The sequence below is a fragment of the Bos mutus genome, chromosome 17, assembly GCF_027580195.1.
Source record: "Bos mutus isolate GX-2022 chromosome 17, NWIPB_WYAK_1.1, whole genome shotgun sequence".
Classification (NCBI taxonomy): Eukaryota; Metazoa; Chordata; class Mammalia; order Artiodactyla; family Bovidae; genus Bos; species Bos mutus.
Genome location: NC_091633.1, coordinates 17233071 through 17258419, shown reverse-complemented (window position 1 = coordinate 17258419; position 25349 = coordinate 17233071). Strand labels below are relative to the sequence as shown.

General features: G+C 43.6%; 2 protein-coding genes and 1 non-coding gene across 7 annotated transcripts in view; 2 read left to right on the top strand and 1 right to left on the bottom strand.

The window, feature by feature from the left end:
- The window catches only part of BRAP (BRCA1 associated protein), a 31660-nt gene extending 28272 nt beyond the window's left edge, over positions 1-3388 (bottom strand). The window contains exons 1-3 of the mRNA XM_070386160.1: positions 3208-3388; positions 1258-1419; positions 90-288 (exon numbers count right to left, since the gene is read on the bottom strand). Of these exons, the coding sequence (XP_070242261.1) occupies positions 90-288; positions 1258-1419; positions 3208-3289 (443 nt within the window). The 5' untranslated portion in view covers positions 3290-3388. The remainder of the gene's footprint in view (positions 1-89; positions 289-1257; positions 1420-3207) is intronic.
- Positions 3389-3531: 143 nt separating this feature from the next.
- The window catches only part of LOC102279848 (acyl-CoA dehydrogenase family member 10), a 46979-nt gene continuing 25161 nt past the window's right edge, over positions 3532-25349 (top strand). For 2 of the 5 annotated variants that reach the window (XM_070386154.1, XM_070386151.1), the window contains exon 1: positions 8158-8295. Coding sequence is in view for 1 of the 5 variants with exons in the window: in XM_070386157.1 (XP_070242258.1) it covers positions 8109-8295 (187 nt within the window). In the remaining 4 variants the exon portion in view is untranslated. Of the gene's footprint in view, positions 3652-8095; positions 8296-24545; positions 24685-25349 lie in introns of those variants that run through there. The other 3 variants (XM_070386153.1, XM_070386150.1, XM_070386157.1) reach the window with 2 other exon arrangements.
- TRNAG-CCC (transfer RNA glycine (anticodon CCC)) lies at positions 12205-12277 on the top strand. Its single transcript has one exon. It is a non-coding gene; the product is annotated as a tRNA-Gly (tRNA).

Here is a 25349-nt window from a genome sequence, read left to right as displayed (position 1 = left end):
TAAAATAATCCTTCTCTTCAGGGCAAGAACATTTTCTCCACCCTATGGCAAAAAACAGACAAACTCAAAAGAGAAAAGGATTTTCTTACTTTGTCTTGTACAGATGCATAATACCATGAACTATTTCAACTGAGGGGTTTCCACTGAAGAAGGAAATCTGATCTGGAAGCTGCTTGGATGGAGAATCAAGAGCAGCATTTATACCTTCTTTACTTCTATCTTTACATCTCTGTGCAGTGAGGGATGCTTCTGAAGACTTCCTTTCTTCCACTGTAGCTTCTGGCTCATCTTTCACAAACCAAAAAGTTAGTAGATTATAAACTGATATGAAATATGTGGAAGGATTCCAATTAGATGAGAATTTTAAGTCAGAGTGAAAGAGAAATTGCATTAAGAATTGCATTCACAGAACAGCAGAGTTTTGGGGACATCACAACTTGAAAGTACTCTTTGCCCCCACTCTCCCTGCCCCTCAGAAACTGAAGGATGTTGACTTTACATTGAGAAGTACCATAATAAGGCAGGTGTCTTCCATCATGCACTTCTGAAAGTGTAAGTCGCTCAGTTGTGTCCGACTCTTTGTGACCCTATGGACTATACAGTCCATAGAATTCTCCAGGCCAGAATACTGGAGTGGGTAGCCTCTCCCTTCTCCAGGGGATCTTCCCAACCCAGGGATCGAACCCAGGTCTCCTGCATTGCAGGCAGATTCTTTACCAGCTGAGCCACAAGGGAAGCCCAAGAATCCTGGAGTAGGTAGCCTATCCCTTCTCCAGTGGATCTTCCCAACCTGGGAATTGAACCACGGTCTCCTGCATTGCAGGCGGATTCTTTACCAACTGAGCTATGCACTCCTAAGTGGGACAAATATTCAGGGCTGTTTGAAAGTTTGAAAACCAACCTACCAGTTCTCCACACTGGAGATGCAATACACATCCACTCCCCTGGATGGAGCGAGCTGGCAGAGCAGGGGGAGTCACAACGTGCTTATCTGGATTCAACATGAATCGCCACAGACCTACATGCTAAGTAGCTCTCCTCACTAAGGAGAGTTGTCAACCTACCTTGTTACAAGTAATTTAGAAGAAATATTTAGAGAAACTGAAATCCACACTGACAGTTTCATGTAAGGAACATAGGCAGTAAAAGCTAAAGTATGCTAGAGGTCTTAATCACAGGCTCACTGAACACCACTCCAACACAAGCAACCATGGGTTTACCTTAACAGAAGATAGCCTAGGGTTCTGGAAAGCATACCTGGGTTGGCCTTCATGGTCTCAATGATCACATCTGTCATTTCTCGACGACCAAGATGCTGATGTATGATTGCTGCTTTCTCCCCTGGTGACTTCCCTTCTAAACAGGCTACAGCTGAAGCTAGTGTCTTCTTTTGGATCTCCTCATCAGACATTTCCCCGACTAAAGAATACATGAATAATTAATATCTGATAATAAAACAAGCCTCTTTCCACTCTCAATGTATCCATTCACAGGTTTCCTTTTTCTCTCTGCTGCCTTCCCCCAAGACTATAAGATGCCTTTTGCAGGGTCCTTCTCACTCATCTCTGGGGCTCTGCAGTACTGACAGTCAGTTAATGCCCAGGGCAGTAAACTCAGAAATGCATAGTGGTCCTAGTGGAAATCGTGCATTTTAAAGCAAATGAAGGAGATAAAAGCTTTGATAGTGATCCTGCTCAGATGAACCAACATTTTAGTAACACTTGTACGTGAAACTGTGTTGGACCCCAAATTAGGGCATCAAGTCCACTAATCAACAAAACTTTTAGGGTTAGTCTTCTTAACAACCTGGGTTAGCCTAATCCCACCTTGTCCTGAAAAACTGTGATCATTTTCTTAAATCACTAAAACACACAAAAATGAAAAATAAATTTGGAGATTTGACAGAAATATCCTTAATATAAGCTTTATGTGAAGAGAGATCAAGCCTGTTTTGCCCATCACTGTATCCTCTGTACTTACATCACAGTGCCTGGCACACACTGGAAGCTCTTTAAAGATATGTTGAATAAATTAATGACTCAATGACTGACCCATGTAAAAATGTATATGTCGCTTATGTCAATTAATTCGACTTTCAGAACTCAGTAGCCTATTTAATTATATTCAGTCTTTAGTTTGCAGCTCAAAAATTCACACACTCAGGGAAGTTTCCCACAAGACCATCCCTACCAGCCCCAGGCCTCTTCCCCAAACCAAACACATCCTCTCATGATAGCTTTCCAAACTCCTTTCCAGCTTTCTACCTTCCCTTACTGTACATTTGTCACAGCTGTATCCTACATTTATCCTGTAATTATTTACCTAATCTATCTCCATGAACTGAAGTGAATTGCTGGTGCCCTTAAAGCAGGGACCATGTCTCTTTCCGCACAAAACTAAAGCTCAACAGAGAGTAAGCACTCATAAAGTATTCCTTGAATGATGCGTTGCTGGCTCTTCAAGGAACAGAGCCATACCTGCATTTCCCAGGAGGAGGCTGTGTGACTGGAAATGAAGAGCTCAGACTCTCAAGTCCAGCTCTCTGAGGTAGAATTCCAGTTTTGCCACGGATAGATGATCCTGGGTAAGGCACTTAATCCCACGGCTTCAGTTCCAGTTTGTAAAAGCCTCATCCACCCATAAAACTAATTGGGTTGTATGAAGATATAGAAAAGTGTGCACACGAGGTGTTTAGTACAGTGCTTGGATATAGGAACTGTACATATTTTCAGTTATAACTACTGCCACAGGGCGCCCAAATGGATCGTTTTTCAAAGAGGAAGAATTTAATTAAACCAGAAGCCGTCAGCGTGCTGGGGATTCCCTGTCTGCCTTCACAAAGCCTGCTGCTGCTGCTGCCGCTGCTAAGTCGCTTCAGTCGTGTCCGACTCTGTGCGACCCCAGAGACGGCAGCCTAGAGAAAATCAATTCGCACAACTAGGCTCTCACCCAGGTTGGAGAGTGCGACGCGCCAAATATAAACAAAGTCCCAGTGGGAAGGCACCAGGAAGGAGGGACCGGCAAAGACTTCCCACAGGTGACACCTGGGAAGAGACTGCCCAAGGATGGTGGGGGGATGAGAGGGATCCCAACCACTTCTCGGCTTCCTCCTGAAGCGGAGGCCCTTGCCCGGACTCAGACTCTGAAAGGACGCGCCCCGGGGCCCAGGCGCGGGCCACGGGGGAGGCGGCGAGGCCGCGGACTCACCGGCAGCGCTGAAGCCGAAGCCGGCGGGGACCGGCGAGTGTTCTGCGAGCTCCAGGCGGATGACAACTAGTGACACACTCATAGGGCAGCCGCTGGCCGGTGAAGGCCCCGGCGGGCTCAGGCGAGGCTGGGAGGCGAGCCTAGAGGTAGAGAGGCCCGGGGCGGGCAGCGCCGCCACCGCCTCAGCAGCAGCAGCAGCAGCAGCACCTCCGCGAGCAACCCTTTGAGCCACAACAACCTCCACTTCCGCCTCCCGGCCGCCGTCGTTGTCCTGTGAGGTTACGCATGCGCGGGCCTGCGCGCTCTTTGATTGGGTGTGGCGGTAGCCACGTGACTGGTGTTTTCGCTAAGGTGAGCCTGAACCCTGCGTACGGAATCTGGAAGAAATCGTGGAGGAGGCACGTCACGGCAATCTCGGGAGCTGGGCTTTCATTAGGCGGACCGGTGGGTTTGCGTCCAGACCTGAGTTAGCCTACCTGAGAGACCTCGTTCTTAGCCCAGCTCATCTGACGGCGAGGGGTCTCTGACTCCGCGAGGTCTCCCAATTGTCTGAGCCACCCGCACCCTGCAGAGAGCTCTGGCTTCTTTTTGTCCTGTTTGATCTCTCGCTCCAACTGTAGGCAGGGTTGCTTTGGGTCAGCCACTCTTTACAGATCGGTGCTCTGAGGCATAGAGATGAATCCGTTTCTTTCTCTGAGGGCCGATAGGGAGTAGGGACTGTTGGGGTGGTGGGGATACATTGGTGAATAAGATGAACACCCAACTCCCGTTCTTATGGATTTGATCTTGTCCCTAGTTGTGTGACCTTGAGCGAGGTTTTTCATAAAATTGTGTGATATCCTTATACAGCTATGAGGATGAAGCAAGTAGAGGCTGTGACTCTGTTTACATTAATTTTTCTGAGAGTCCGCATTCTTTTCAATATCCCAGACTTGAGATTGAGGACAGGAGGAGAAGGGGGCGACAGAGGATGAGAGGGTTGGATGCATCACCGACCTAGCGGACGTGAGTTTGAGCAAACTATGAGATAGTGAAGGACAGGGAAACCTGGTATCCTGCAGTCCATGGCGTAGCAAGGAGTCCGAAAGGACTTAGCCGCTGAACAACAGACTTGCCTTGGGCACGTGAACATGGAGGGCCACAATCAATACATATATAGCATATATGTGACAGGATGCTAATCGGTATATGTTATCATGACATGTAAGTGTGTCATAGGACACACTGTGTCCTGGACATATGTAGGTGTGTGGACTACAAATCCATATCATGACCACCTGATGTTTATACATGATGACTGCACACTATGAATTAGTTTCAGTGTACACTTTATATCATGATTTCTCAACCTCTGCACTGTTAACATTATTGGACTCACTAAGCCTTTGGGTTGTGTGTATGTCCTACATTTAATGGAATAGTTAGCACCATCCCTGGCCTGACCTACTAGGTACCAGTAGCACCTCCAACTGGTGAGCACCAAAATGTCTCCAGACATTCCCAGATGTCCCCTTGGGGCCAAAATTCCCCGCAGTGGCAGTTGCTGATTTTTGTGGAACTGTATATGTCATATGCATCCCACTATATGTATATAATATATGAGATCTCATGTGAACTTTTTTTTTATAGTATATTACAGTAGCAGATAACATTTAATGGTGTGCCAGGTAATAACTTGAGTGCTTTATTAATACATACTTTATCTCTATGTAGTAGTAAGAATAACTTCATGAGAGAGATACTATAATTTTTCCCATTTTATGGAGGAGGAACCTGAGGCTCAGAGAGAGTCACTTGCTCAGGATCTCACAAGTAGGTAAGCGGCAGAGCTAGACTTTGAATGCAGGGAATCTGATTCCAGAGCCAACACTCAATCTCTACTAAACCACCTCTTTAATATGCAACAACTGGCCTTCTCTAGTGGCTCAGATGGTAAAGAATCTGCCTGCAATGCGGGAGGCATGGGTTCAATCCCTGGGTTGGGAAGATTCCTTGGAGAAGGGAATGACAACCCACTCTAGTATTCTTTCCTGGAGAATCCCATGGACTTAGGAGCCTGGTCCATGGGGTTGCAAAGAGTCAGACACAACTGAGCAACAACACTTTCACTTTTTCACACTGTGTGCATATTTATGAAAGTATAATTTAGATAGCACATCTACATTACACATACTGAGAGGCAGAGAGAGAGAAGATGAATATTGTTTACGGTGGAGAAGGAAGATGCCAGTTCCAGAGAACTACTCACTAGAGATGGGCAAAATGGGCTTGTTACAGTACTCTGTAGCTGCCAAATACTATGCCTGCCACCTGTGTTCCCCTGTTTTCTGATTCATCCAGTTTATTCATCCTTCCAACTCATATTTCTATTCTGATTTTTGGCCTTGCCACACACCTTGCAGGATCTCTGTTCCTTGACCAGGGACTGAACCAGGGCCACAGCAGTGAAAGCCGGAAATCCTATTAGGTGCCCAGGAAGTGAAAGAAAGTGTTGTTGGTTCAGTTGTGTCTGACTCTTTGCAACCCTATGGATTGTAGCCCACCAGGCTCCACTGACCATGGGATTCTCCAGGCAAGAATACTGGAGTGGGTAGCCATTCCCTTCTCTAAGGGATCTCCCCAACCCAGGGATCTGCAGGTCTCCTGCATTGCAGGCAGATTCTTTACTGTCTGAGCCACTAGGGAAGCCAAGGGAACTCCTCCAACTCATGTTTTTACTGAGCACCTGCAACGTGTCTAGATATTATGCCAGGTCCTAGGGGATGGATAGACATGAAAATAAAATAAGGCCTTTCCTTAACAAGTTTACATTTAGAGGAGTAGATAGAGTCAAAAGAACTATGATGGGGTAAGTTGTCTAGTGAAGGTATGGATAAGAAGCAGTGAAAGTGGAAAAAAAAAATTAGTATCAGAGTCTTCCAAGAAAAAGAAAGACTAGCCTCTCTAGAGGAGATAAAGCTGATGCTGTGATGTAAAAATGAGTGGAAATTTACTAGCAAATAAAGCAGACTTCCCTGTAGCTCAAATGGTGAATCTGCTTGTGATGCAGGAGACCAGGGTTTGATCCCTGGGTTGGGAAGTTCCTCTGGAGAAGAGAATGGCAACCCACTCTAGTATTCTTGCCTGGAGAATTCCATGGACAGAGAAGCCTGGCAGGCTACAGTCCATTGGGTCACAAAGAGTTGGACACAACTGAGCAATTAACACACAAAAACCAGGCAGAGGCGTTCCAGTCAGTGGGCAGGTTGCACGGAGTTACCAGGATGTATGGTATGAGAAATCACAACCTTTTCCTGCTCTGAAGAGAGCACTGGGAAGTAAGAACAGCCCATCATCTCTAGTTGGAAGGAAGAAGCAGCTAGTTGTGGGAGCCCACTCATCCATTAGCTGGAGTATAAGGAGGACAGTGTCTTCAATGAGAATAAAAGTCACCCCTTCAGTATGAAAGTCAGCCCTTTTCATCTCTGTTAAGCCCTCATACAGAACTTGTTAACACTTTTGGAACCTATAAATAAATTTCTCCTTCCGTCATTGACTTTGGCCTTGGCACAGAACATAAGTAAAACCCAAAATGCAAATCAATCTGCCTTTTCATTTCAGCATTCGTGCCCCAATCCAGCAAATTTCCAACTACATAAGAAACACGTTATATCATCTTGAACTTTTACTTCCTAAGAGTTCTTTCTTTAGATTCTTCATACTTTATTTAGTCCTTACGGTGGCACTGAGGTGACTCCCATGAACATGCAGGCTGTCTTACCAACCTGTTTTGCTCTAACTGGCTTCTTAGTTTTTTAACCATAGACATCACATGAGAAACCAAGATTTTCAAGTGGAACTGACTGCAAGTAGAATTTTTTGTTGTTGTTCTTTTCCCCAGGTTTTTATTTCAGACCTAAAAAATTGAAAGAATAGTACAATGATCTCTCATATACCTTTCATCACACGCTCTTCACTAATTATTAACATTTTGCCACATTTATGTCTATTCATGTGAAAATGTTTGTATATATGTATACATGTACCTGTTATATGTATGTTTTTCTTTCCCCTGAACTTGTTGAAAGTAAGTTTAGAAAAGAGGCAGTGAAGATCAGGAGGTCATCGCCCTGCTCTGTAGGAGGGATGATAGTGTGGTGGCATTGTGAGTGCTAGGAGGAGGTGAGTACAGGGCACCCTGAGAAAGTACAGGAGAGACTGCTCATCTACCTCTTCTCAGGGCCAGAAGAGGTTTCATGAAGGAAGTGACAGGCAAACTACAACCTGAGGGACAATGGGCAGTTATCCAGGTAATGGATGGAAGGGAGCATTCAGGCCAGGGCAACAGCCTCACATGGAAGTGAGTGTCGAGATCACCCAGGCTAAGGTGAAGTACAAAGGAGAGCTGCTGCCCAAAGGGGAGAAGAAATTCCCGGCCTTTTCAGGCAGCTTGAGGAGCTGAGAGTTTATTGTGAGGACGATGGGGAATCACTGGAGATTTTAAATGGGGGTAGGACATGATCAAATTTGCAATTTTGAATGAAGAGGCAAGGGGACCACTTAGGAGGCTGCTGCAAAGGTCTGTGGGTGAGATCACACAGTGAGTGGAGAGGTAGATCGAAATCTTCCAGAGGAAAGACTGGTCGCACCAAGCACCAGAATGGAGGTGTGTGACTAGGGGACTGGGGTGAGTCTAATTGTCTAGCTTGGGTTGCTGGGGAAATGGTGGAGCCCTTTGCTGGGCCAAGGACCCTAGGAAAGGAGTTGTCATGGAGGGCAGAGACAGTGAGTTCAGCTCTGGTTGTGTCTGAAATGCTGGTTGGAAGTCAGAGTAGACATGCCTGAGTGCCAGGACGGAGGTCTGCTTGGAGGCAGTGAAGGCTAATCATGTCCTGTTTCTGCTTCACAGCCTTGGCCCCAACATGTGCCTAAGGCAGCTTCTGCAGTCCTCCCAGCTCCAGCGGGCTTGGAGGGCGGCCTTCCTGAAACACGTCCAGGGCAGGCACCCGGGAGCCTGGAGATGGACACATTCTGGAGGCGGCCCCTACAGAGCAGTGATTTTTGACATGGGCGGAGTTCTGCTTCCTTCTCCAGGGAGAGTGGCTGCAGGTGAGCTCTTCATTCTCCTTCACCTTTAGAGACTGGGGTGTGTGGGGGTGGGGGAAAGGAGGTGGTGAGGGGAGATGACAGTGTGCCTCAGTGGGTGCTATTCTTGCTCTTGAATCAAATTCCAAGCAACAGTAGTGCTGCTGAGGATCTTGGGCAAGTGGTTTCACTTCTCTGAGTCAGTTTCCTCATCATTAGATTAATGCTAATGATAGTACATACTTCTTTGGGGTTTGGGGAGCATTAAGTGAGATCATTCATAGAAAGCACTTGATTAGCAGAATGAGTGCTTGGCTCATCCGAAATTCTCAGTAAATGACGAACTGTCATTGTTATGGGTAGAATTTAATTACCTTTCCCTGAGAACTGCTTCTGAATGCTGTAATCTCCCCTCCCTGCTTTGATTGCAGTCTTTCCTCTTCCACCAACCTCCCTCTACACCTGCTTTTATTACTATAAAATCAAACCTATAGGTTCTGATCATTTCTTTATCTGTCCTTCCTAACAGAACAGTGACTGAAGAAGGCAGAAGTTGATTTATTTTGTATATGAAAGCTAGGTATGTGGTCTGGGCTAGTATGTTGCTATATGATATCAGAGCTGTGGGCTCTTTCTATAGTGTCATTCTGCTATGGGTATTGTTCATTTCCAGTCTTACCTTATGGTCTCTGCTGGCTGCTTCATCTCTTGCTGTCACATTATCATTACAGCCAGCAGGAATGGAGATGGACCTTTCTTTTTGACCTGTACTGCTGGCTGATTAGGCAGTTCTCCATGCTAAGTCAACCTAAGTTCAGTTTTTCTGTGACCTTGGTCAAAAAATTACCTGGGTATACAAACTGCTGAGGTGAGCCTTTTTTGTTTCCTTCTAATTGCTTCAGCTCTAAGCTGAGCCCTAAGCTTTGCTTTTCCTCCACTCTTATTCTTCTTGCATTTACCCCAGGCCTGTTCCACACTCCCTGAGTCATTGTACTCCCCTACCCCAATCCTTCCTGCTTGGAAACATAAAGATCACTGGGCAAGAGTTTTCTTGACTTTCTCCAGAATATCTTGAGAAGCTACTTGCTTCTCTCCACTCCCATGGCCTCTGCCCAAGTTTAAATCCCCGACTTGTTCTACCTTTGAAATCATATCAGCTACCTGCGTCCTCTCTATGACTCTGGTCCTTTGGCTTTTTTGCACCACCCTCCACACAGCCCCCAGAATTAGTTTTCTAAAACATGCATCCGGGACTTCTCTCGCTGTCCAGAGGTTAGGACTCCATGCTTTCACTGCAGGGGGTGAGAGTTTGATCCCTGGTCAGGGAACCAAGATCTCACATGATGCCAAAATAACCCCACACATACACACATCTTACCCCTTCACTCTCCTGCTTCAAATCCTTGAGTGCCTGCACTCTGTCTCTTAGATTAAGTTGGGAAGCTTTTGTCTGGCATTAGGGGCCTCTTACAATTAGCCCACATACCCTTGTACCACACAACTTCCCACATGTGCCCACATTTCAACCATTTGATGTTCTTTAAACACATCTGCACCCCTGCACCTTTGCAAGTTCTGTTCCACCTGCTGGCAGCTACCCTTCCTTGCATCCTCTGTGTGCTCAAATCCTACCTATACTTTAATGACTAGTTAAATGGTATGGTGTTCAGCATGGTGCCTAAAATCTTTGAGCCCTCAGTAAATCAGATGATGGTTGTTATTATTGACTTCTCTTCTGTCAAGACTCCTCTGACCTCCTTGCCTGGCAGAATGTCCCTGGATAGCAGCTTTCCAGTTCAGCTTAACACCAAGGGGTGTTTTAGCTGGCTATGGGATGTGTTCCTATCTCCTCTGTGGAGCAGTTAGAATTGGGGACCATGGGTCTGGGATGTGTTAACTTCACTTTTCCAGTGTCAGCTCAGAGCTGGTTCAGGTGTTCATTCAGTAAAGGTTTGTTGGATGGATAAAGAAGGAAATAATAATGCCTTCTACTTTCTCCTTGTTGTTTTTCTTGACTGGAACTCCTAATGTTATTTATTCATTAAAAAGGCCTATGGGACTTTCCTGGTGGTCAGTGGTAGTTAATAATCTGCCTTACAATGCAGGAGATTTGGGTTTGATCTCAGTCGGGGAGCTAAGACCCCACATGCCTCAGGGCAACTAACCCCAAGTGCTGCAACAGAGATCCGCCTGCCGCAAGTAAGACACGATGCAGTCAATAATAAACAAATAAATTTTTAAAAACTGCCATCCCAGATAAAACAAAATGACCCATATCAAGGGTCACTGGAGCAGCAAGTACTAGAATTCAGATCACCTCTAATGGCATACTTTTTTTTACATTTAAGCCAGAGGTCAGTCAGTCAGCTATAGCCTGTGGACCAAATCTGGTCTGTTGTATGGTTTTGTATAGTTCATCAGCCAAGAATGGTTTTTATGTTTTGAAATAATTAAACATGTCAAAACAAGAATATTATTCTGTGGCATGTGGAAATTATACAAAATTCTAATTTCAGTATCCATAAAAATGAAGTTGTGTTGGAACACAGCCATGTTCATTCATTTACATAGTGTCCATCTGTGGCCCTTCTCACAAAGTTTGCAAGGCCCTGATTTCAGCTATTAGTTTACTATAAAATCAGTGTACACAAAAAATTAAATAAGAGTACAGCCCAAACATTTTAGCATAGCATTCAGGGAGTGTCATATGATCAGACTGCTTAATTTTTGTCAGTGTGATGGATAAAAGGCTATCTCTGTGTGTTTTTTCCCCTCTGTATGTTATTTTAATATTCAGGTTGAATGCTTTTTTTGTATATTAATTGGTCATTTTTCCCTTTCTGTGAATTGCTCATTTTTATTGTTGATTTGCAATAATAAACTTTTGTCATATCACATACAAATATTTCTCTGTTCTGGGGCTTCTCTTTTATTTTATGATAATGTTTTTGCTGTACAAGAGTTTTCATTTTTGATATCAAGAAAATCATCTGTTTTTTTCTATGTCTTGAGTTTTATGAGTCTTGGCTAAGAAAAATATATTCAAATAAAGATGTTCTGTATTGTTTTGGAGTTTTTTCTGATTTGGGTATTTAATCTGTTGGGAATTTTTGTGGTGGTATGAAAAAGAGATTTAATTAAATTTTTTCCTTATAGAAACTCATTATGACAGTCTCATTTATTGAATAGTCAGTTCTAAAAGTATATAAACTATGAAGATAAATTTCCTGCTTGCTCCTCCACTACTTTTCAATCAGTTCCAGACTTCATTCATTATCACTGTGAAAAGTTTATTGTTTATATTTCAAAAAATTTCATCTATGTATTTGAGAATGGGTGTGTGTGTGTTTGTGTGTGTGTGTGGAAAACGTGCATACCAAAACTGAATCATACTGTACAAACTGTTCGGTACCTTTTCTTTTTTTTTGACTCAGTATAATATCTTTGCAACTTTTCCACATCAGTAGGCATAAGTCTAGTTCAGGGATTAGCAAACTCTTTCTGTCAAGGACTAGATAGACTTTCAGGGCCATAATGGCTCTATCACAACTATTCAGCTCTAGTGTTAGAGCCAGAAACAGCCCTGGACAGTGGTAAACAAGTAGGTGTGGTTGTGTTCCAATAAAACTTTATTTACAAAAAAACAGATGGGAGACAGATTTGGCCCCCAGGCCATAATTTTCTGACCTTTGGCCTAGTTTATACATTTCAACATTTACATGGTATTCCATTATATGGGTGTACCATGGTTGATTTAACCAGCCCTTTATTAACATACATGTAAGTTTCTAGTTTTTGTTATGAGCAGTTCTGCCCAATAGCCATGTACATAATTTTTGCTTACTTTTATAAATACATCTGTGGGAGAAATTCCTGAAAGCAGAATTATCACATCAAATGTAAATGTACATTTAAAATATTGTATTCGGGACTTCCCTGGTGGTCTGGTGGCTAAGACTCTGTGCTCCCAATGCAGGGGACCCAGGTTCGATCCCTGGTCAGGGAACTAGATCCCATATGCCACAACTAAGAGTTGGCCTGTTAAAATTAAAGATCTTGCCTGCCACAATGAAGATCCTGTGTGCCACAATTAAGACCTGGCATAGCCAAATGAATAAATAAATATTTAAAAGTAAAATAAAATGTTGCACTCCATAGAGGTTGTGCTTATTTACACCCCCATCAACAGCATAGGAGAGTGCCCCTTTGCTTGCATGCTTGCCAACTCTTAAGATCCTAAAAATTGCTCTAACTTTAGTTCTAAAATTAAAGAGGTATTATTATTTGGATTGAGTTTTATAAGTTTTGCTGTTCTCAAAAGACATTCTGAGTTGGTCACATTGGTGATTTCTGAAGAATGGGATTACTTTGTCATTTTACTTTCTTTTTTAAACCTTTCTATATTGTCTGAAATATTTTCAATGCAAGGCACTGCTTTATTGAAAGAAAATGTATAAAGTATACTAGGTCTTAGATATCATTATGAATGCTATATATATTTTTGCCTCATAGCAGCTGTATTGTAGAAAGAAACATCTTTGTTAAAAAAAAAGCAATTCCTATACAAATGCTCACAGTAGAAACAATACTGATCCACCACCCACTGCCTTAGCTCTCTGTGGACCAAAATTTTCTTCTTTATTCTATAAAACAACACCCCCAAGTGAATGTTTCAGTGTACCGGCTACACTGCCCTGAAGGATTACTACAGCCTACAAAATGAAGGGCTTGTTTTGGAGTGCTGTCAAAATCTGGTTTATTCCCTCATGTACTTCCTAACCATGTGCCAGGATCATGTGAGTGACCTAATACATATGAACCAGCTAATAAGAGACCAGGGAAGAAAATTCATAATGTAGTGTCCAGCATCATCTCAAGCTGGTGGCATGGACTGATGCTTGGCAGCAGTGTCCCCTCAGTCACACAAATTATTACGGCTGTTCCCTGGGAGCTCTAAGGCTGAGATTTTCCATTTCCTGAATTTCTCTGAATTCCCAATAGATCCCACCTGGCACCACAGTGATGCCACAGAACCTGTATGGTAATTACCCTGTTCCCCAAACTTCAGCTGTTTGTCCATATATCATTTCACTTACCATGTGTTTCACTTTTGGTAGAGTGGGAGGTACAGAATCATATCCCTTCTGGAACTATAGTGAAGGCCTTGATCTCAGGTGGCGAAAATGGGCCCTGGATGAAATTTATGAGAGCAGAGATAACAACAGAAGATTTCTTACAAGAATTTGGGAGATTTTGCCCTGAAATTGTGAGTGATAAACATATTTTCCATATTCTTTTCGTCTACAATAGTGGGTGCAACACTCATCCATTAAATTGGTTAAACTAAAAACAAAGAAGAGAAAACCTGATAACCCCTTATAAGATTTTAAGCTATTTCTTCCACCCCTAGGTACTCAATTTTAACTGCATGAATGAAAAATAAAAATATTATATACCCTGCCCCTCCATAAGCTATTGTTTATATGACCCTGGAATTGTTACATAATGGCTTTGATCAGAAAGCTTGTTTAACGCAGTGATAACATTGAGCCTTTCTCTGGACTATGCATTGTTCTAAGCTCTTTATTTATATTAACTCACATACCTTCACAATAACCCTGCTAAAATATAATTTAAAATATAGTCAAGTTCTATGGATGGATGGTGGGTTTGATTGCACAACAATGAATGTACTTAATGTCACTCAGAGGGCTTAAAATACTAAATTAGATGTTATGTGTTTTTATAATTTAAATATTTAAATAAGCTTGTATTTAAATATATAAATATACATAGAAAACCTTATGCTAAGTGATAGAACGAAGCCAATACAAAAAGACCACATAATATACAGTTCTACTTATATGAAGTATCCAGAACGGGTAAATCTTTAGAAACAGAAAGTAGAGTTGTTATTCTCTAGGTCTAGGAGTATTGGGGTGGTGGAGGCGCCAAATGGGTAGTGACTGCTAATGGATATGGGTTTCTTTTTAGGGTGATAAAAATGTTCTAAAACTGACTGTGGTGATGGTTGTATAACTTTATGAATATATTAAGAAGCACTGAATTTTACAGTTAAGTGGGTCAGCTGTGTGATATGTGAACTGTATTTCAATAAAGCTGTTGGGAAAGATGAGGACAGGAGAAGAAGGGGATGACAGAGGTTAAGATGCTTGGATGGCATCACTGCCTCAATGGACATGAGTTTGAGCAAACTCTGGGAGATAGTAAAGGACAGGAAATCCTGGCATGCTGTAGTCCATGGGGTCACAGAGAATTGGATATGACTGAGTAACTTAACAGGAGAAGGCAATGGCACCCCACTCCAGTACTTTTGCCTAGAAAATCCCATGGACAGAGGAGCCTGATAGGTTGCAGTCCATGGGGTCGCTAGAGTCGGACATGACTGAGCGACTTCACTTTCACTTTTCACTTTCATGCATTGGAGAAGGAAATGGCAACCCACTCCAGTGTTCTTGCCTAGAGAATCCCAGGGACGGCGGAGCCTGGTGGGCTGCCATCTATGGGGTCGCACAGAGTTGGACACGACTGAAGCGACTTAGCAGCAGCAGAGTAACTTAACAATAACATGAAACTGTTGTGAAATGTGTGTGTGTGTGTGTATAATATAGCAGACTCACCACTGCAGATTTTGAAATATGATAAAGTAAGAGTTTTCAAAACCCAAACAGATAGAATTTGGACACACAAAAAGTGATCAGAAATTGACCTTCAGTGCATAATGGTGAAGCTCAGGCAATGCAGAATCATCAAATGTCTTCTGAATTCCCCAAAGGAATCAAATAAAAATTAAACTACATCTGCTTAATTCACTTTTAGAGTTTAATGTATCTTCTTAGAGTCTTCTGAATCTTTTTAAAAATTGACAGTCAGTGAGTGAAATGAAGAACTCATTTAGGGACTTCCCTGATGGCCCAGTAATAGGGAATCTGCCTAGCAACATGGGATGCAGGTTCGATCCCTGGTCCCAGAAGAGATTCCACATGCTGCAGGGCAATTAAGCCCACAGTGCACAACTAGACTCGATGCAGCCAAATAAGTAAATAAATACTTATTTTACAAAACTCATTTAACTGGAATGTTGATGTAAATAGCTCCATTCCCTAATGACTCATGTTTTACAACCTTATATGCAAAGTTCTGCACCAGGGCTGAAAGAGAATTCCTTTTGGCAGCAAGCCAGAGGCCTGGGTTAGTGGCAGGAAGCCTGAAATACGTGTTTTTCTGTGTTGGTGATAAGCTGTTCTTACTCTTAATGATGGCTGGTTCTCTTCTCTGCTGCTGCTGCTGCTAAGTCGCTTCAGTCGTGTCTGACCCTGTGCGACCCCATAGACGGCAGCCCAGCAGGCTGCCCCGTCCCTGGGATTCTCCAGGCAAGAATACTGGAGTGGGTTGCCATTTCCTTCTCCAATGAGTGGAAGTGAAAAGTGAACATGAAGTCGCTCAATCGTGTCCAACTCTTAGTGACCCCATGGACTGCAGCCTACCAGGCTCCTCCATCCATGGGATTTTCCAGGCAAGAGTACTGGAATGGGGTGCCACTGCCTTCTCTGCTCTTCTCTCCCTACCTCCAATCTTAGTCAAAGACCTCCGTGCCCGTGGACTCCTTTTTCTCTCTGCTGACCAGTGAGCGAGTGGCGAAGCAGTTCCCAGTGATGACTGAGGCCATAACTCAGATTCGGGCTAAAGGCCTTCAGATTGCAGTCTTGAGCAATAATTTTTATCTTCCCAATGGGAAGAGCTTTTTGCCCCTGGACTGGAAACAATTTGATGTGATAAGCTGACAGGCAGAGGATGAGATGGCTGGATGGCATCACTGACTCGATGGACGTGAGTCTGAGTGAACTCCGGGAGTTTGTGATGGACAGGGAGGCCTGGCGTGCTGTGATTCATGGGGTCGCAAAGAGTCAGACAGGACTGAGTGACTGAACTGAACTGAACTGAAGCTGACAGGGATCCAGAACAATCTGAATCAAGTCTCTGTCTTTACTTTAGGATGTAGCATTAACGCTGCCTCTCAGTAGGTCTTGAGTGGATGGGACGGTTATTCACACAGTTGACTGAGTTAGGATTAGACAGATAGGTGGGAAAGAGGACTTGCAAAGTATCACTGAGCTGTGAGCAAGGTCATTTATGGGCTTTGATAACTGGGTGAAACCTCAGCTTCAGAGATTCTCTTTCATTCTGGACTTGAACCTAGTCATTAGATAACACATGCACTTTATCAGCCCTTACCCTTTGACCTTTTCAAAGACCAACCCCCTTGCCCTCTATTTCTATGGCATTAATCCTTAGACCAGTGCTGTGCAAACAAACTTACTGCAGCAAAGGAAATGTCTAGTATGGTTGCTACTATCATACATGACTGTTATATGCTTGAAATGTGGCTAGTGGCCCTGAGAGGCTGAATTCTATTTCATTGCAACTCAAATGTAAATCATCCCACCATATGAGACAGTGCATAAAGGGCCAGACTATCAAAGTACCTGAGAAGACTGTGAGTCAGGAGATGGTCTTCTGTGCCAGGAGGTTACTTCTGTGAAAGACTCTCCATTTTCCTAAAAGGAAGTATATGATTATTCTGGTACAAATAAGAATTATTGATAGATGACTGGCTTAAACTTCATTCAGTCAGAAAACACATTCTTACACAGCAGTGGCTGTGTGCTGGGCACTAGCTAGGTGTGAAGGGCTACTGTGTTCAATGTGACTGACATAAGCCCTGCCCTCTGGAATATATGTTTGCCACATTTTAGGTGGTCAGTTGCCACATGTGGCTAGTGGCTACTATGTCGGACTGGGCAGTATAGCATTTCCGTGATTATAGAAAGTTCTGTTGGATAGTGCTATTTTAGAACATGAAATCTAGTTGGATAACAGGCACAAATATGGGAGATTAAGCACCCAACCTAATACTCTTTTTCACCTCCCACTTCCTCATTCCTCCTTGTGCACAGCCCGCTGAAATACAGTCTCCTCCCTGTACATCCCTGCCTGGCTCCTTACCCACTTCAATTCTTGGTTTCCTGGCTTGTCCACAGCACAACCCTCCTACAATCACCCTTCCCTTTAGGGGCTCAGGGACCTCAGCCAGATTTGAACCCTGTCTCTGCAGCTTTCTATGGGCAGTAGCTTTGATTCCCTGAACTGTAGTTTCTTCATCTGTAGTTCATAAACAGCAGTTTTGTTTAGGGTGGCTATGTGGATCCCACAGCATAGTACATGCAAAGCACTTTACAGAGTGCCTGGCAGGTAAGTATTCAATACACTTTGATTATTTTCAGAGATTGCTCCCCTCCAGTGCGCCTATGGGGATAAATAACTTGGCCAGGCTCACACTGGGCCTTTCTACTATTTAAGGACTTGTGAGCTTCTTTAACACAATGGACTTAACTCAGACTTCACAGACTCCCTGGCATGTGCTTTCCAGCAGCTTTTCTGATGAGTTTTCATAATTTTGTTCTGCAAGAAACCTAGTCTGCAAGAGACCTAGAGTGTCGAAAATCCTTTTTCTCAAGAGCATGGTTTATGTTTTTGTTCTCTAAAGCTCTAAGACGAAAAAAAAATTTTTTTGATGGGGGTAAAGATAGTGTAACCACTCCTACGATCTGTGTCATCACTGGGGGCTGTTCCTGACCTCTTCAATGTTATAGGAATATCAGATCAGATCAGATCAGTCGCTCAGTCGTGTCTGACTCTTTGCAACCCCATGAAGCACAGCACGCCAGGCCTCCCTGTCCATCACCAACTCCTGGAGTTCACTCAGACTCACATCCATCAAGTCAGTGATGCCATCCAGCCATCTCATCCTCTGTAGTCCCCTTCTCCTCTTGCCCCCAATCCCTCCCAGCATCAGAGTCTTTTCCAATGAGTCAACTCTTCGCATGAGGTGGCCAAAGTATTGGAGTTTCAGCTTTAGCATCATTCCTTCCAAAGAAATCCCAGGGCTGATCTCCTTCAGAATGGACTGGTTGGATCTCCTTGCAGTCCAAGGGACTCTCAAGAGTCTTCTCCAACACCACAGTTCAAAAGCATCAATTCTTCGGCGCTCAGCCTTCTTCACAGTCCAACTCTCACATCCATACATGACCACAGGAAAAACCATAGCCTTGACTAGTTGAACCTTTGTTGGCAAAGTAATGTCTCTGCTTTTGAATATGCTATCTAGGTTGGTCATAACTTTCCTTCCAAGGAGTAAGTGTCTTTTAAGTTCATGGCTGCTGTCACCATCTGTAGTGATTTTGGAGCCCCCCAAAAATAAAGTCTGACACTGTTTCCACTGTTTCCCCATCTATTTCCCATGAAGTGATGGGACCGGATGCCATGATCTTGTTTTCTGAATGTTGAGCTTCAAGCCAACTTTTTCACTCTCCACTTTCACTTTCATCAAGAGGCTTTTTAGTTCCTCTTCACTTTCTGCCATAAGGGTGGTATCATCTGCATATCTGAGGTTATTGATATTTCTCCTGGCAATCTTGATTCCAGCTTGTGTTTCTTCCAGTCCAGTGTTTCTCATGATGTACTCTGCATATAAGTTAAATAAGCAGGGTGACAGTATACAGCCTTGACGAACTCCTTTTCCTATTTGGAACCAGTCTGTTGTTCCATGTCCAGTTCTAACTATTGCTTCCTGACCTGCGGCGTATATGACATTCAAAAATGTTTTCATCCATTTTCTTTCTTTTTTAAAAAAATATAATGTTATTTATATATTTTTGGCTGTGCTGGGTCTTTGTTGCCATGCGGGCTTTTCTCTAGTTATGACTGGGCCGGGGGGTGCTACTTGAGGTACGGGGAGCGGGTGGTGGTGGTGGTGCTGCTGGTTCTTGTTGCGGTGGCTTCTCTTGTTGCGGAGCATGGGTGCTGGGGCTGTGGCACAGGGCTTAGTTTCCCTGGGGCACGTGGGGTCATCCCAGACCAGGGATCGAACCTATGTCTCTGGCATTAACAAGTGGATTCTATACCACTGAGCCACCAGGGAAGCCCCATTTCCACACACCCCCCCATTTTCTTTTAATTAAAAAAATTGACGGGGACTTCCCTCGTGGTCCAGTGGCTAAGATTCCACCCTCCCAATGCAGGGGGCCTGGGTTGGATTTCTGGTCATGGAACCAGATTCCACATTGCCACAACTAAGAGTTCATATGCCACAACTGAAAAAAAAAAAGATCCTGGGTGCCGCAGCTAAGACCCGGTGCACCCAAAGAAATAAATAAAAATAAATATTTTTAAAAATTCAACATTTTTTTATTGTGAAAGAACATAAGATTTACCATCCTACCAATTTTGAACTGTAGAGTTCTATTAGTGTTAAGTATATTCGCATTGTGATGAAACTCATCTCCAGAACTTTTTCATCTTGCAAAACAGAACAAAGAGAAGGCCAGGGATCTCATCCAATTTAAACCTCAAGTGTTTTTTTGCACTTCCCCACATGTAATCACCTATGGGAAGAGTTGTCTGTTCCTCAGACATGGCCCAGAGCCCCTGCGTTTGCTACCCTTTCTCCTCTTCTCTCAGCTGGTACAGCTGTGCTCATTTCCTGCCAGGTCATCTGTTGATTAGAAACACTTGGCTTCTCCACGGCCCATGGTGGACATTTTCTTTAGAAGGAGCAGTCTCTTTTTTTTTTTTTTTTTAATTGTCATTCAAATTATAAGGAGATGGGGAAGGGTAAGTAGAGAGGTCCAGTTTTTTCAGGACATTTATTTACTTGAAAGAGCAGTTCACCAACCTTGAACAGTGGGAATTTGGAGGAGAGGGAGGGGCCCTCAGGTTCGTCCTTGATCTTGGAGAGCAAGGGTCAATTCTGGAGTGAGTGAGGGATTTAGTTCAATTCTTAGAACAGACCCAGAGGGTATTGGTTACAGGCCTCAATGGCTGTTTTAGACCTGCTTACAGGAGATGAAGCCCTGGGGACAATGTCAGAGGACTTGCGGGGGTTGCTGGACCAGAGGTAGCCTGACACTGAGACAGCTTTTCAGGGTTCTCCTGAACCCTCAGCTGCTGCTCACCAGTTCTGGACTGGATACAGTTTGAGGCAAGGCTGTCAGGATAGAGGAGGCTCTTTGCAGGAAAGGAACTGTGTTGGGACTTCCCTGGAAGTCCAGTGGTTAAGACTTTGCCTTCCAGTGTAGGGGGTGTGACTTCCATCCCTGGTTAGGGAGCTGAGATCCAACATGCCTCTTGGCCCAGAAACCAGAACATAAAATAAAAGCAATGTTGTAACAAATTCAATGAAGACTTAAAAAATCAGATCAGATCAGTTGCTCAGTCATGTCTGACTCTTTGCAACCCCATGAAGCACAGCACGCCAGGCCTCCCTGTCCATCACCAACTCCTGGAGTTCACTCAGACTCACATCCATCAAGTCAGTGATGCCATCCAGCCATCTCATCCTCTGTAGTCCCCTTCTCCTCTTGCCCCCAATCCCTCCCAGCATCAGAGTCTTTTCCAATGAGTCAACTCTTCGCATGAGGTGGCCAAAGTATTGGAGTTTCAGCTTTAGCATCATTCCTTCCAAAGAAATCCCAGGGCTGATCTCCTTCAGAATGGACTGGTTGGATCTCCTTGCAGTCCAAGGGACTCTCAAGAGTCTTCTCCAACACCACAGTTCAAAAGCATCAATTCTTCGGCGCTCAGCCTTCTTCACAGTCCAACTCTCACATCCATACATGACCACAGGAAAAACCATAGCCTTGACTAGTTGAATCTTTGTTGGCAAAGTAATGTCTCTGCTTTTGAATATGCTATCTAGGTTGGTCATAACTTTCCTTCCAAGAAGTAAGCGTCTTTTAACTTCATGGCTGCAGTCACCATCTGTAGTGATTTTGGAGCCCCCCAAAAATAAAGTCTGACACTGTTTCCACTGTTTCCCCATCTATTTCCCATGAAGTGATGGGACCGGATGCCATGATCTTGTTTTCTGAATGTTGAGCTTCAAGCCAACTTTTTCACTCTCCACTTTCACTTTCATCAAGAGGCTTTTTAGTTCCTCTTCACTTTCTGCCATAAGGGTGGTATCATCAGCATATCTGAGGTTATTGATATTTCTCCCGGCAATCTTGATTCCAGCTTGTGTTTCTTCCAGTCCAGCGTTTCTCATGATGTACTCTGCATATAAGTTAAATAAACAGGGTAACAATATACAGCCTTGACGTACTCCTTTTCCTATTTGGAACCAGTCTGTTGTTCCAAGTCCAGTTCTAACTTGCTTCCTGACCTGCACACAAATTTCTCAAGAGGCAGATCAGGTGGTCTGGTATTCCCATGTCTTTCAGAATTTTCCACAGTTTATTGTGATCCACACAGTCAAAGGCTTTGGCATAGTCAATAAAGCAGAAATAGATGTTTTTCTGGAACTCTCTTGCTTTTTCCATGATCCAGCGGATGTTGGCAATTTGACCTCTGGTTCCTCTGCCTTTTCTAAAACCAGCTTGAACATCAGGAGGTTCACCGTTCATGTATTGCTGAAGCCTGGCTTGGAGAATTTTGACCATTACTTTACTAGCGTGTGAGATGAGTACAATTGTGCGGTAGTTTGAGCATTCTTTGGCATTGCCTTTCTTGGGATTGGAATGAAAACTGACCTTTTCCAGTCCTGTGGCCACTGCTGAGTTTTCCAAATTTGCTGAGATATTGAGTGCAGCACTTTCACAGCATCATCTTTCAGGATTTGGAATAGCTCAACTGGAATTCCATCACCTCCACTAGCTTTGTTTGTAGTGATGCTTTCTAAGGCGCACTTGACTTCACATTCCAGGATGTCTGGCTCTAGGTCAGTGATCACACCATCATGATTATCTGGGTCGTGAAGATCATTTTTGTACAGTTCTTCTGTGTATTCTTGCCATCTCTTCTTAATATCTTCTGCTTCTGTTAGGTCCATACCATTTCTGTCCTTTATGGAGCCCATCTTTGCATGAAATGTTCCTTTGGTATCTCTGATTTTCTTGAAGAGATCTCTAGTCTTTCCCATTCTGTTGTTATCCTCTATTTCTTTGCATTGATTGCTAAAGAAGGCTTTCTTATCTCTCCTTGCTATTCTTTGGAACTCTGCGTTCAGATGTTTATATCTTTCCTTTTCTCCTTTGCTTTTCGCTTCTCTTCTTTTCACAGCTCTTTGTAAGGCCTCCCCAGACAGCCATTTTGCTTTTTTGCATTTCTTTTCCATGGGGATGGTCTTGATCCCTGTCTCCTGTACAATGTCACAAACCTCTGTCCATAGTTCATCAGGCACTCTGTCTATCAGATCTAGGCCCTTAAATCTATCTCTCATTTCCACTGTATAATCATAATGGATTTGATTTAGGTGATACCTGAATGGTCTACTGGTTTTCCCTACTTTCTTCAATTTCAGTCTGAATTTGGCAATAAGGAGTTCATGATCTGAGCCACAGTCAGCTCCTGGTCTTGTTTTTGCTCACTGTGTAGAGCTTCTCCATCATTGGCTGCAAAGAATATAATCAGTCTGATTTCGGTGTTGACCATCTGGTGATGTCCATGTATAGAGTCTTCTCTTGTGTTGTTGGAAGAGGGTGTTTGTTATGACCAGTGCATTTTCTTGGCAAAACTCTATGAGTCTTTGCCCTGCTTCATTCTGTATTCCAAGGCCAAATTTGCCTGTTACTCCAGGTGTTTCTTGACTTCCTACTTTTGCATTCCAGTCCCCTATAATGAAAAGGACATCTTTTTTGGGTGTTAGTTCTAAAAGGTCTTGTAGGTCTTCATAGAACCGTTCAACTTCAGCTTCTTCAGCGTTACTGGTTGGGGCATAGGCTTGGATTACTATGATATTGAATGGTTTGCCTTGGAAATGAACAGAGATCATTCTGTCGTTTTTGAGATTGCATCCAAGTACTGCATTTCGGACTCTTTTGTTGACCATGATGGCTACTCCATTTCTTCTGAGGGATTCCTGCCCGCAGCAGTAGATATAATGGTCATCTGAGTTAAATTCACCCATTCCAGTCTATTTCAGTTTGCTGATTCCTAGATTGTTGACATTCACTCTTGCCATCTCTTGTTTGACCACTTCCAATTTGCCTTGATTCATGGACCTGACATTCCAGGTTCCTATGCAATACTGCTCTTTACAGCATCGCACCTTGCTTCTATCACCAGTCACATCCACAGCTGGGTATTCTTTTTGCTTTGGCTCCATCCCTTCATTCTTTCTGGAGTTATTTCTCCACTGATCTCCAGTAGCATATTGGGCACCTACTGACCTGGGGAGTTTCTCTTTCAGTATCCTATCTTTTTGCCTTTTCATACTGTTCATGGGGTTCTCAAGGCAAGAATACTGAAGTGGTTTGCCATTCCCTTCCCCAGTGGACCACATTCTGTCAAATCTCTCCACCATGACCCAAATGGTCCACATCAAAAAAGTCTTTTTAAAAAAGTTCTTTAAAAAAGAAAGGAACCATGTTTCTGCCATTGAGGATCTCTTTGGTGTCAGCCCTTCTGTGGAATTTATCTGTCTAGGTTGAATATAGCTGTTTGTTTTTCACTTCTGAAATATGGACATTAAAGTCTTGTTTCTTTTATAACAGTAAACACTGCTTTCTTTTTGAGAAAACCATAAAATACTTTCCCTAAATCTGAAATGTGCCGCTTTTCTTTTGTCCTGTGCAGCCACAATACCTAGTTTTGGAACACATTCCAGTTTCACTAAGTTTCCCAGCTTCTGTTAAGATGGGTCTTAAGTCACTTAAGTGAAGTCACTCAGTTGTGTCCGACTCTTTGCGACCCCATGGACAGTAGACAACCAGGCTCCTCCGTCCATGGGATTTTCCAGGCAAGAATACTGGAGCGGGTTGCCATTTCCTTCTGCAGGGGATCTTCCCAACCAGGGATAGAACCCGGGTCTCCTGCATTGTAGGCAGATGCTTTACTGTCTGAACCACCATTAGGATGGGTAAGATGGCTATCAGTGTTTCCAGTTTCCTGACGATGAACCTGCAGTCCCTCATGGCCTCACTGCTGGTACAAGGTCACTCACCATGTCTGAACCAGAACTTTGGTTTTCTGAGTCTTCCCTCAGGTTGCATCCCAGTATTTCCAAATCACTCCAGTTAAAAAAGCAACATCATTTCATATCATGACACTCTTTATTTGTTATAACAAACCTCCACTGTCTTTTTTTCTGCTCTTCTTTTCAAAAAAACATACCAGGGTATACACGGGAACACCCCTTTTAGGGACATTTATCTCTCCTTCCTGCCCCTCCCTCAGGTAGTAGAATCCTGCCTGGAAGGTGTCTGCAAGCCAGATCCCAGGATGTATAAGCTGTGCTTGGAGCGGCTTGGCTGGCAGCCTTCTGAGTCCATCTTTCTTGATGATCTTGGACCAAATCTAAAAGCAGCTGCCGGCGTTGGTATTCACACCATTAAGGTAATGGTCACTGTTTTTTGAACCCCTTTGTGCTTCAGGCACTAGTGTAAGTATGCTTCAGACAATTGCGTAAGTATTTCTTTTTACAAAAATTTATTTATTTTATTTTTGGCTGTGCTGAGTCTTGTTGCTGTATGTGAACTTTCTCTAGTTGCTGCGAGAAGGGGCTAATCTTCATTGCCATGCAGGGGCTTCTGATCCTGTTGTGGAGCGGGGGCTCTAGGCACGCAGGCTTTGGTAGCTACAGCATGTGGGCTCAGTATTTGTGGCTCCCCGGCTCTAGAACACAAGCTCAGTAGTTGTGCTGCACCGGCTTAGTTGCTCTAAGGCATGTGGAATCCTCCCAGACCAGGGATCGAACCTGTGTCCCTTGTATTGGCAGGCAGATTCTTACCCATCGTACCACCAGGGAGTCCTAGTGTAAGCATTTCTGTGCAGTCGTCTTACACTCAAGAGTCAGAGTTGCCTCTGGTGGTTTTTGTCCTTGCTGCCACAGTCTTTTTACCTTTTAATTAGGAAATTTAGGTGATTAGTCACTTGTATTTTCAATAAGAAGTAAGACACACACATACTAAGAAGGCAGTCAAGAAAAAGTCACACAGGGAGGTGAATGGCAGACTTAAGATGGTTCAGGTGACAGGCTGATCTGATGATGCTGTTTCGGG